The 13,067-nt window shown below is 41.1% G+C and overlaps 2 protein-coding genes across 2 annotated transcripts; one reads left to right on the plus strand and one right to left on the minus strand.

Annotated features, from left to right (window-relative positions):
• The first annotated feature begins 583 nt into the window (after positions 1–583).
• On the plus strand, positions 584–12,321 carry LOC146661818 (TIMELESS-interacting protein-like). Its single transcript, XM_085418313.1, has 7 exons — positions 584–725; positions 1,184–1,274; positions 2,464–2,539; positions 2,848–2,970; positions 3,057–3,120; positions 3,906–4,118; positions 12,230–12,321. The coding sequence occupies exons 1-7, from the start codon at positions 590–592 to the stop codon at positions 12,304–12,306; spliced, it is 780 nt and encodes a 259-aa protein (XP_085274439.1). The 5' UTR covers positions 584–589; the 3' UTR covers positions 12,307–12,321.
• On the minus strand, positions 7,625–8,557 carry LOC146661819 (uncharacterized). The gene has a single exon (XM_085419438.1). It carries the CDS (start codon positions 8,555–8,557, stop codon positions 7,625–7,627), a length of 933 nt encoding a protein of 310 aa, XP_085275564.1.
• Positions 12,322–13,067: the final 746 nt, after the last annotated feature.

A 13,067-nucleotide genomic window follows, 5' to 3' on the forward strand; every position in this document is an offset into this window, starting at 1 on the left:
ATTTTATTACTACATTTGTATTGTGCAGCACTTCGGTCTGCCAGGTGTGTTTTTAAAGTGCTATATAAATGATGATGACGATGATGCTTACGGAACAGCTGAAAGACTTTAAAACAAACCTGTTACTTTAATGATATTTCTGTGGTACTACAGAGTCCAAAAGAAGTATCGCAGTAATAATTCATCCAAATTGTAACTTTTAAATGTCATTATCAGCCCAAAGGTTCACAACCAGTTCATCCCTGATAGAATGTAAATATATACAAATCTATAAATTGTATTATGTATATAACTGTGAAACAAACATAATGGACCATTAATGTATCATAATAGTACATTTCTGAATTTGGGGTATAATTCCAGGTGGGATGAGTGTCTGTACAGCTCCTCCTGTTGATGTAAAAAAAGAAAAAAGTAAATGCCAGTTTTTTTAGGTTTTCATGTTGATGTTGTAACACAGTAAAGAATTACTCTTACAGAAATAAATGTCATTTTTTCAACTTGCAGTTAAATTCATGTAACTTAATGCTGATGCTGTTGACGACTGGGGCTCACACGTCTTTTACTTTGTCTCCAAGACCGACTCACCATGGTTGACCCACAGGAAAATAGTCCGCAGGACATTCCTGACTATGACGGCATAGAGGATGAAGCTTTCCCCCCACTCCCACCACCACACTCCCCAGGCCGGGGAGGCCAGGAGGAAGGAGACCCTTTTGCAGATGGTAGATGCTGCTGTGCTCTTACAGGATTACTATGAGGTCTTTAAGATGTGATGATTCAGAACTTTGTATTTTAAATTCATGGTTTAATGAAGAATCATAGAAAAATAAGATTCAGGAAAAAAGGCTAATGTGGGAGAAATACAACCTCTCATAGTCCTTCCACAAAGCTTTTTGGAACAGCTTGATAATAATGAATTTGTTAGTTCAGCCTAGAATTAACAAATGCATGAACTGGTTTTTCAGCATCTCTCTGAGACTGGATGTTTCTAACAATAACAACACACATGTTTTTGTTTGTGTGAGCAAATGAAACCTATCAGATACTGTTCAAACCAGCACATTTCTTCTGTAACCTCCAGTCTATAATTTGTCTGGATTTAAAGATAAGCTTGAAGTTTGCCACGCTGCCAACAGAATGAGTTAGAAACACATCCTGTTGTCATGTGTTTTCAATGCAGGAGATGAAGGTGAGGTATCACAGCTGGCTGATGTCCCTACTGCTAAAAGGAGAGGCGTGAAGAGACCCCAACCCAAGCTGGACTCCCACAGGTAGCAAAGACATTTATATCACGACAGAGGGTTGAAATGCATTAAAATGCGCATTTAAATAGGAATTTGATGTCATCTTGTGTGAGCTGGGACACAAGGAGGCCAAAATCATTGATTGACGTGTGCAGACTGTCAGTGTTGCAGCCAGGTTGAACACGAGTCTGTGACTGCACTGGTTTTTATCACCGTTTCACTAATAATCGTGCACAGAGGCTCAGAGACACACTGACACACAGAGTTGTTGCAAATGTTTGAAAACGTAAGTTTGTGGAAAGAACTTTGCACAAAAAAAGTGATGTGATATTATCTGAGTGGCGACACCTGTCGTTTCGCAGAGTACTGCAGCGTCTTCTTACGCTTTAGCGGCGGGTACAAATGACTGCATCTGTGTGATGATGGTGCAGCTTCACTCTGCCAGTCATTTAAAGAAGAAAGACTCTAATACCATTGTTGTTTTCATCATTTGGATGGGCAAAATTCCCAGACTGAAAATTGTCAGAGCGTTGGAGACATCCCTGGATGTGTGTGAGAAAGATGTTTCCAGTCTCTGTACACCTATAGTGTGAACCTGGTTAGTATTGCCAACCATAAGTCAGGCTCGTTCCCAGTAGTCTCCCAGTGGGTGTCCCAGTGGCACTCCTCTGTTACTGTTCTGTTCACAATGTTCCTGGACAGAACTAAGTTATACTAAATCAAAGGATGTTAAATAAGCTTTTAAGTAAGAACGTCGATTATACTTAGGATAAAACTTGCAAGCTGTATTAAAGAAAAACATAGATTTTCATTTGATAAAATATTCAAATTAATTGCAACTTTGCTATAAATATATATATATATATAGCAATTTTTTATTTTTTATTTTTAGATGGAGAAATTTGACTATTTCTCATTATACTGCCTTATGTACAAACAGGTAGGAAAAGAAAGGTTGTGGGCACCCTGAAAACCAAACACCCTACCCCCCCCCAACAAGCTACTGCCTTCTGAACATGGTACATCTGAAGGCACTGACATTTCCATTCAGAGGGTCTGTCTGTGTTGGCCCTGTGACAGGCTGGCGACCTGGCTGCTGGGATGGGCTTCAGCCATCCACGATCCTGAATTGGATAAGCCAAATACGCCTGGATGTGCTGCTAACCCTGCTTGTAATCCATTAATGGTTTAACTTAGTCTTAATATTTTTTCCCAGGCTGATATCAGATCGAGGGCTTCCAGCTCTGGGCACTCTCTTTGACAATATCCAGTTCAAAGGCAAAGGACACGAGGTAGGATATGATAACATCTGTCCCACCAATTACCAGATGTGAATGAACATTGGTTTTTGAGCTAAATCTGTTTGGCCTGTCAGCTTTTAATTAGATGTCCTAAATTTGGTTTGAGACTAAAAGGTCAAAAGTTGCCCTTTCTGTCGTGGTCAAAAATGAGTGAGGGGAACCAGAGGTTGGTTTACCAAATTAAGATGTCTTTTGTTCCAATGACTGGAAGTCATTTTTTAGTGGGAAGAAGAAGCGTCCTATCACACACAGCCCTCTTTCATATCACTACTCGCTGTTTTTGATGTTTGCCCCATTAGGCTGCAGACCTGCGGCTGCTGATGCAGAAGATGGAGAACTGGGCCCACAGGTTGTACCCCAAATTGCAATTTGAAGATTTTATTGACAAAGTGGAAAGGCTCGGCAGCAAAAAGGAAGTGCAGGTGAGAGGAAGCAGTAGAATATTTCCTGCAAGCGTGTGGGATTCCTAATGTTCAGAATTTGTAATTTTTTACTCATTCTTCTATAGACATGTCTTAAACGAATACGACTGGACATGCCCCTGACACATGAAGATTTTACAAGTACAGATGGTAAGAAGAAAAATCATTACTGATGGGGATACGGTGGACTAGGGCTGACGTGCGATATGACCAAAGTCTCATCTCCCGATATAAGAATTCTATCGTCCGATAACGATATAAATCACAGAAATGTAACATTTTCTGTCAATTCTGTGAATCTCGACTTGCGTGAAGTGTTTCCAGCTGCGCGTCATGTAGCTGGAGTCGAGTGTTTTAACCGATGCATGAAACGACACATTTTTAGACAGAAGTTGTAACGGCGCCGTTTTCTTTGTGAGTATTTATTACACGGCGTGCTGCGGGGGAAAGCCTGTTCTAACGTTTGAGTCTAAGGTTTATTTTTTAGCACCTGGCGGCTCTGTTTTACTTCTCATCCGTAAACACTCTGCTCTTTCACGTGATTCCGTTTATTTTGAAAAGCCTCAACAGGATCTTGAGCTTTATTCTGAAAGGTTTATGTGGAACATAAACAAGCGGACACGCGATGGTTTTACCGTCGTTGTTGCTAACGACAACGCATAAAAACAGGCGCTTGTCCGTCCGTAGTGTGGTTATATATAAGAGAAAGAGAGAACTTTACTACAGTGACATCAGAACCATGAAGAAATATTGCCGTAAACAGTTTATTTTGCGACACCACGAAACAAACGATAGCGTAAAATGAAATAGACGTTTTTGTATATATCGTTGTATCGAACAGCCCTACGGTGGATTCACACCTGCAGGTGCACATAGGAAATACTTGCCATATTCCACAGGACTTAATTATCAGCACTGCTTGAAATTGTGTTCAGGTGCTGGTGACGAAGAGGTACAACGTGAACTGGAAACATTTGGGGATCCTGATCTGTTCAGCAGAGAGAGTTTTATTAATGCTCCCCAAGGGCAGATTGCCGAAGCCCTCGCTCCCCCACCTACTCCCTCTCTGACCGAAGAGCAGCAGAAACGTATTGAGCTGAACAGACAGCGGGCCCTGGAAAAGAGGCGCGCACGCCAGCAGCAAATTGGTAAGAATGGCAAAAATGTATCATACAGCTGGGACACAATATAACAGAAATAATTAATGATTCTGCTACAAAACATCCAGCGAAGGTTCATAAGGATCATCTAGCTTCATTGGTGTATTAACTTTATATGAAAATACAAAAAGCAAAACATTGAATGTACAGTATATTGCCAAAAGTGTTTGCTCATCTGCCCCCACACTCATATGAACTCGAGTGACATCCCATTCACGACGTCCGCCTGTGCAGCTATATCAGCTTCAACTCTTCTGGGAGTGTTTATGGGAGTTTATGACCATTTGTAAGGTCAGACACTGATGTTGAAGGCCTGGCTCCAAGTCTCTGCTCTCATTCATCCCAGTGGTGTTCTGGTCAGGACTCCCATGCCAGAGTTCATGTCTTTGTGGACCTTGCTTTGTGCACTGGTGCCCAGTCATGCTGGAACAGGAAGAAGCCATCCCCAAACTGTTCCCTTAAAGTCGGGAGCCAAAATGTCTTTGCATGCTGAAGCATTAAGAGTTCCTTTCACTGGAACGAAGAGACTGAGCCCAACTTCTGAAAAACAACCCCGCACCGAAATCCCCCTGCCACCAAACCTGGAGCTCTGTTGTCCTGGCAACTGCTAAGTTGACTTGTCTATCGGCTTTCCAGATTGAGAACTGTGATCCGTCGCTCCATAGACTGCATCTCTCCTGTTCTAGAGTCCAGTGGCGGCGTGCTTTACACCGCTGTGTCCCATTGCTTTGCGTTGCACTCTGTGATGTAAGGCTTGGACTACAGCTGCTCGGCCATGGAAATGGATTCCACGAAGCTCTCTGTGCACTGTTCTTTAGCTAATCTGGAGACCACGTGAAGTTTGGAGCGATGGACTCCACAGAAAATTAGCAACCTCTGTGCGCCTCAGTATCCACTGACCCCCACTCTGGGATTTTACGTGATCCACCACTTGATGGCTGAGTTGCTGTCGTTCCCAAACACTTCCACTTAGTAGCAGCAGTCTGCATGCCTAGGTGCTTGATTCTATACAGCTGTGGAAGTTACTGGATCACCTGAATTCAATGATTTGGATGATGGGTGGTGAGTGAATACTCCTTACAATATAGTGAAGTGGATCTAGTGTATATATCCACCAGAAACCCTGAAGGTCGAGTGACGAGTTCCCGTATTGCACAGTTCGTCCAAACCACCAGAGATTCCTCACATTAGTGTGGAGTTTGGTAATAAGAGGCAAAGCATGTAGAAAACATTGATTTCTTTACTGCCTGTCTGATGTCAGCTTCAATTAGGCGTAGTATTTTTGTTTTTGCCTTACACTTGTGATCCAAACTGTTTTTACTTCCTCTTTAGTTAAAGCGGAGCCAGCTGTCTGCGATCTATTGTCTACAAATCTTTAACAGTGACATTAAATCGTTCTTCAGGGTCCTCATTTACCGCAGAAATGATGTAATGTGATTTAAATGAGACCCATAGAAAAGAAAATGACCTGTTGATCGGTCTCTATTATGAGCCTTCACCCATAAAAATGTGTTTACAGTTTATAACACTAGATGGTGATATGAGACCGTTTCCATTGTATTACCCGAGCATGATTTACTCATCGACTTTAAACTTTCACATTTTAGTCATTAGTCCTCCTTAAGAGGAGCCAATCCACCCCCCCCCCCCCCCCCCTTTTTTTTTCTGTCCAGTATAGAAACTAAACAGCTGACATCGTTCGGGTAGTGTAGCTTCCAGAGATCTGAAGTTAACGTGAACTCTGGAGGGCAGTCAAAAGCTTAATTTTTTATAATGCAACATACTATTATTTACATACATATTATTTTAATAAGCAGTTTCAGGGTTCGTGCTGTTTTAATGAGTGTTCGATGGAAAACGACACTGAAGGAATTTGTACTCTTGAGTCACATGACAGTAAATAATTTCGAGTATGTGTACATAACACAGGCTAATGTTTAAAACTATGATTATTATTTTGCTAGCTATCAAACTTGCTGGAGAAATGATTGAAATGCACTGAGTGTGATAGAGTACGGCAGTGCTAGCACAGCAGTTAGTTATGGCATGGTGATTTATGCAGTGTGCTTTAAACTTGGCTAACATTACTTAGCAGTAGCAGTAATATTAGTGACTTCACTCAAGTGAAAGCTTTAATCGTTAGTCCGACACTTAACTAGCCAACTTAAGCCTTAAAGAAAAACTGGTAAAAAGAGGGACTGATGCATGTGGGCACAAAGAAGCCATTTCTTGTGCTGCTGAAGTTCCCTGGCTTTCATTCAAAATGTGTTTATCGTGAGCACATTAAACCATTTAAAAATTATAAATGGCTTTAAGCTCACATTGATGCCTGTGGGGCTCTATCAGCCACGGAGACGACAGACACATTTTAGTGTTTTAATGAATGAATGTTTCATACTTTAAATATAAGAGAAAGAGAGAACTTTAAGAAATTAATATAGCCACTAAGGTGACCGTCAAAACGATGAAAAATACTGCTGTAAACAGTTTATTTTACGACATCGCGAAACAAACGATAGCGTAATAGGAAACGATAGACATTTTTATATCGTCATTTGATATATATCGTTATATCGAACAGCCCTAACATACACTCTTATATTTGTACATATATTTATTCTTATAATTCTCAGATTTACCCATTCGTATATTTTGCTTGTTCTTATGTTATTGTATTTTGCACACCTCTGTTGCACACACATAAGAATTTCGCTCACATGTGCTGTACCAGTTTACCTGCACATGTTATGTGATACGGGAAATCTCCAATTTTTTTTAATTTTGTTTTTTTTGAGATTAAATAATATACCATTGTAAAGACGACACAAGAGTTCCAGAGGCTCTTCTGGGAGCCAGAGTCGACCAGAAAAGGTTTCCCCGAGCTTGAGTCCTCTATGAAGAGCAGCCTTTCCTTATCGGCAGCGGTCACAGCCGCTACAGAGCGCTGGCAGGCTTGTTTTCCTGGGCCTTAAAACTGCAAAGGCGGCACGGTGCTGTCACGCTGATGGTAAAAACACAGGCCTTTACCACAGTGCCGCTGTGCCACTTTATTTTTTAACAAAACACTACGCTTTATGTATAAAGAACTGCCTATTCTACTACTTATTGAAGAAAAGAATCCACAAAAGATTATTTTTACTTTCTTTTATTTGTTCCAGATTAATTCTAAATTATTTTTTAAAAAGCAATGAAATGCATCAGATGTCTCCCATGCTTTCTTTTCTGCTGTAATTTTTTTTTTTGAACATAAATTGGTCTATTGAAAATAAAATGTAGTAAGAAACACTACATTTTTTCAATAGGCCAAATTATGTTTAAGAAAACCCCAACAATCAAATGATCCCGTCTGAGCAAGCACTGGGCGACGGTGGGAAGGAAAAACTCCTTTGTCTTAAAAAGAAGAAACCTTCGACAGAACCAGGCTCAGATGGTGCGGCTTCTGTCAAGACCGGTTGGGGGTTAGGTAGTTAAAAAACTACTCTAACGGTACAGCACTACAGCTTTTTGGTGGAAATGGGTGGAAGGATGGGTGTTACACCTCGTTTCATTGGAGGTCTTACAGGTGGTCGGGGTGTAGATTCAGCTTTTTTACAAATAGGTGGCAGAGGGACAGGACTAGGTCGTGGAATTATAACTGATTGGGTGGGAATCGGTTGCTTTCCACTTCTGGATATAGGTGGAACACACATCCTACGAAAAGGTGGTAGGTTGTCGGTCGAGAAAGTTTCCTTTTTCGTTGGTTGTGTGACTTGAGGAGCGGGTGTCAACTTTGTGTTTTTCGGTCTAATGGGTGGCAGTGGAGTCCGCTGTAACTGTTGTTCGTCAGATGCATCTTCCCTGCCTACGTAAATGTATTTATGTTCCTCAAAAAGGGCAATGTCTTTTTCAACTTGACTCATTGCCTCTTCAAGAAACATTTTGTAATTGTATTTTTTGTGCTGTGAAGGGGAGATAGTAAAAGGGAGGGATTGATATTCAAAGTTTAGCTCATTAAACCTCCTCTTTAGGCCCTGGAGAATGTTTTGTTTCTCCTGTTCGGCCAGTGGTTTAACTGTTTCCTGTTGTTTTGTTAACCAGGCATCATTGTCCTGCTTAGCCTTTTCTTTCTCTGCCTTTCTTCTACGCAGGTAGCCTGGAACGATTCCGTAATCGTTTTTCTGTAAATAAAAGGGGACAAGTCCAGATTTCTCAAGGAGCTGCTTGTCCCCTTTGCGTGTATCCACACAAGCAGGTTGAGCCATGACTTTCTTCATGCCTGTGTGTTCTGGTTTTTTCCTGAATGTGTGTTCAGGTTTTTCGCCTTCTGGCCTCTGTGGGCACATTTCGCGATGAGATGGGGCCTTAACTGTTCTTGGCACCATGGTCCTGTGTTCATTTTTATATTTATTTTCTAATACAATTGCTTCCCTGTATTTAGAAATATACATTTTAGGTTTGGGTGGAGGAAGAGTACTCTACTTTGGGAGAAGGTTATAAGCGCTTTCATCTGAAAACACAATTCAATCGCTAGCTTAAAATCACCTGCAAGGGAATTCTACAACTGTGTGTCGAGGCACCCCTATTTATAGATTTTTATGGCCTGGCATGTGACATCATGGTGGCCTGGCATGTGACATCATGGTGGCCTGGCATGTGACATCATGGTAGCCTGTCTTTGTTCTGTCATTTAAGCCCCACCCCCCTGGTTACTGTTGCTATTGTAACTATTATATTATGAATGCTGGTAGCTAGCATTCCACACACACACATACACTTTTTGCCAAGGTTCCAGCTGCAGTCACCAAGACATGTAAATGTATTTAGTAACCCTCTGGGGTCCAGAGTATAATTGGCCATTTTTGACTACTTTTGATTTTACCTCTATATTTCACCTTTAAAAAAATCTTCTTCTTTTTTTTTTTTTTGGCACAACCTCAAATATCTGAAATTTGAGTTAATTTTTCATTTATACTATATTTGCACAATAGATCTAAATTCAGACAAAAAAAAATTCAAAATCCGAGTAGAAAATACTTGTCATTTTTACTGTAAAAGCCACAAACATGTTTAAGGAATTGTTTTCATAACTTGAAATGCGAATAGAAGTTATACATTTGTAAAAATTATGCACAAGTTTTGCAAACAACTTTATGTTCAGTATAATATATGCAGGTTTTCTTCCTGAATACTATCGTTGTTTATATTTACTGCGGGAAGAAACGGGTTTTTATAAGGAAAAACACTAGAAAGCACTCAGTCCCCCTCCCAACTCCCCCAGCCTTTCCTATTGGTGAAAAAATATACCATGTGGACCAATCAAAAAATGATAGGGCAACATAGCATTTAGTTGTTTACGAAGGCGGGCAGGTGTATACATATAGTTTGAGTCTGACGGCTCTTTGTTTGCTTCTCATCTGTAAACTCTGCATACTCTCTCATGTGATTCAGTTTGTTTTGAAAAGTCTCAACAGGATCTTGAGCTTTATTGTGAAAGGTTTACGTGGAAAACAAACAAGCGTACAGCGGAACCACGCGATGGTTTTACCGTCATTGTTGCTAACGAAAACACGTAAAAACAGGCACTTGCCCGCCCATAGTGTGGTTATATTAAGGCTGCCTGTTTATTTAAGGGAGATGAACAATACATTATTATTTGACATAATTCTATGACGTAAGATTCGCGCATGCGGGGTACCGATCGGGTTTCCGGTACGGATCGGGTAGTGACAGTCACTACCCGATCCGTACCGGAAACCTGATCGGTACCCCGCATGCGCGAATCTTACGTCACTTCCTCTCTGCCAACATTGCGACATTCAATATGTTTGAATGATACGGTTAGCGCCCAGTTAGCTCCTAGCATTTCTCAGCAGCTCTGCCTCCTTTTCGACTGCCCGGGACATTTAAACAATGGATAATCGGTATACAAAGAAATTCATGCTTTTCTCCTCAACAGAGAGTGTCCCCCGATTGAGCAACAGCGCCGTAAAATAAGGAGAATGGCGCCTAATTACAGAGTTAATAATGCAGACTTTGTAATATCTCACGTGTAGATTCATCAGCCAGATGAAGTGTTTACTGACAATTGACAGTGATAGCGCACATCATCATCACTATTCCAACAATCCTCTCCTCACAGACAAGCATAAACACACTCGACTATCGCTAAATCAAATTTAACACACGTTTGTAATGACGCTAATTCAGTTTATAATAGGGTTTATTCGCTCGGTCAGCAGGTGGCGGTATCCTCGTACACTGGGGAGTACACTGCCATTAAACGAACAGAAGAAGAAGAAAACATCTGCACATGCGCGGTACGGATCGGGTAGACTCGATTTATACGGTCAGACTTTACACATGCGCAGTAAGGATCGGGGAGTCCTGATCCGTAACTGTCTTTTTATTTTTCGTTTTTGTCTACATTGTACTGAAATGCTTCATTATTGCAAACATTTTAAGATATACTTGTTATTCTTAACATCTTAACAGATACTCTGACCTTTAACTATCGTAAAACGCTATGACCGGAAGTAGAAACCTTTCGCGCATGCGGGGTACCGATTGGGTTTCCGGTACGGATCGGGTAGTGACACGGGGTTTCTCACGGAGTTCAGCCATTTTGAGCACTCAGCTTGTGTGCTGATGATGTTCTAGTATTACTTGTTGAATATTAAATGCACTAAAATTAGATGATGGAATAAGTTAATGTTGATCTTAAAGGTCATGAATCTACTTTATTTTGTTACATTTGATGCTCGAGCGGCACTGGATGGATGTCTGTGTGTATTCTTACTGTGCTGATACGTTACCACATACTGTAAAACTACAGCCTGTGGGTTTTTGTATATTCTTTTCATAATTTTATTCTGTACATTGAGTGTAAATAATATATTGCTTCATTGCTATGCAGTGTAAAGCAATGCTCCTTTAATTCAGTTAAAGGGCAATACTGTAAAAAAAAATCTACCATAGTTTATGGTTTATTTCTGATTTCTGATAGAAATGTGCACATTGATGATAGAATAAGCTGATTGTGACTTAAAGATTGCATTCATGATTAAGATGCACTGTATAGACTATAGTTAGAAATTAGAATTAATGTTTTGTGCTTGTTTTGTTATAGCACTTACATTATTTACACATGGCCATGTATATCATTAGAGTGTGAACTGAATTAGTAATAGTCCTGTTGTTTACAGGCTAGGTTTTTTTATGGGATCGTGAGACCTGGATCTCTTCCTGACGAGGAAGATGGCGAACCTTTCCCTTTGAACCGAACCACAGCCATTCTGAGTTGGCCCAGAAGGGCAGGTTGCTCTTCTCTCACGAACAATTGCAACAGTGCGGTAGGACGAAATCGCACCAATCACAAACTTTTGACCTATTGGATTTGACTTGACTGAACACTGACTATTAAGCCGGCAAGACTGACATATCTGAGCTGAGATAGGATTCTGACTGTTATTATTATTGCTGTCACTGTATTTTATTTTATGTTTTCATTCCTGTTCATGAAATGCTGTTAAATTGTTGCTAAATAGTTTAATACAATTCATAGCAACTTTACCTGTGGCTCCAGTCATTCTTCTCCACGCAACTCACTTTATCCCTCCTACGAATCTAGCTATTGGCCCATTCTCTCCATCTTACTTTAATTTCCCCTACCCTATCCTGTACTTGGCTACAGAAACCTCAAGGCCACTGGATGTTTGAAATTGCTACATGATGATGTGTTTCCCTCTTTATGCACTGAAGCTGGCACGTTCCCTGAGTTTTTCCAGCAAGATGGTGCACCACCACATTATGGGTGCCAGGTCTGAGCATTCCTAGATGAACAGTTTCCTGGAAAGTGGATTGGTCATGTCATGGGCCAGTTGAATGGCCCCCAAGATCTCCCGATCTGACCCCCTTAGACTTTTATCTTTGGGGTCATCTGAAGGCAATTGTCTATGGTGTGAAGATACGAGATGTGCAGCACCTGAAACTATGGATACTGGATGCCTGTGCTGGCATTTCTCCTGCGGTGTTGCTATCAGTGTGTGAAGAGTGGGAGAAGAGGGTTGCATTGACAATCCAACACAATGGGCAGCACATTAACCACTAACCCTCCTATGCAGGGAAAGACACATACACCGGTGGCGAGGCGGCCGCCGATCGACCGGTGGTGGCTAACGTGGAGCTCAATCGTGGATAAGGGAAACCGAAGGCAGGAGAAGCAGGCTGCTGCCGGTCCGAGCGTGAGGTGAACTGAATTTCAGGTAAGAAGTTACGAACTGCACTCTATTTGGGTCAGATATAAACCGAGTTTAGGTGTAGTTTATTTTCGTTGTGCTGACAGTTACAATAACTCGTTCTGCGTGCTAGCTAGCACGACAGCTGTGTGCACCTAAGTTACTGATGTTGAACTTTATGACAGCCTCCCCTGTCATTCTCTCGCCTGTTGAAACTTCAATCATGAAACTGATCAATGATCGGCTTTTCTCTCGTTTGTTCATTGCGCTAAACAACAGCAGCACGGTTAAGCTTGATCAGCTGTTGTTAGAATTCATTTAATTTTAATTTCTAGTATCAGCTGATGTTTGCTGGAGCCACAGCTGTAAAAAAGGGCTGGTCGAAACCAGGAGATGTCCTTACTGAATCATCAGAGCTGAACTGGTGATGGAGAAACAGGTTTACCTTTTAGGTGACATGAATGAGTTGAAGGAAAGTTATCAACTGTTTCTGAGAGACAAATAACACCAAGCTCCTTTTTTTGTGTAGCTGACAGCTGGTAACTGTGCAGGGGCGGATCTAGCAAAGCTTTTGCCAGGGGGCCAGGTAGGGCATTAACAGGGAGAGGGGGACACAAAGATATACTTTTCTTTCTTGCTCTCATATAAAATATTTACCTTTTATTAAATAGTTATCTGAATCTTACAACCAAAGTTTGTATAATAATACACAAGATTGGCTGTA

The sequence above is a fragment of the Rhamphochromis longiceps genome, linkage group LG9 (genome assembly GCF_057381845.1).
Source record: "Rhamphochromis longiceps isolate RC_006_pf linkage group LG9, R_longiceps_female_GT1.1, whole genome shotgun sequence".
NCBI classification, from domain to species: Eukaryota; Metazoa; Chordata; class Actinopteri; order Cichliformes; family Cichlidae; genus Rhamphochromis; species Rhamphochromis longiceps.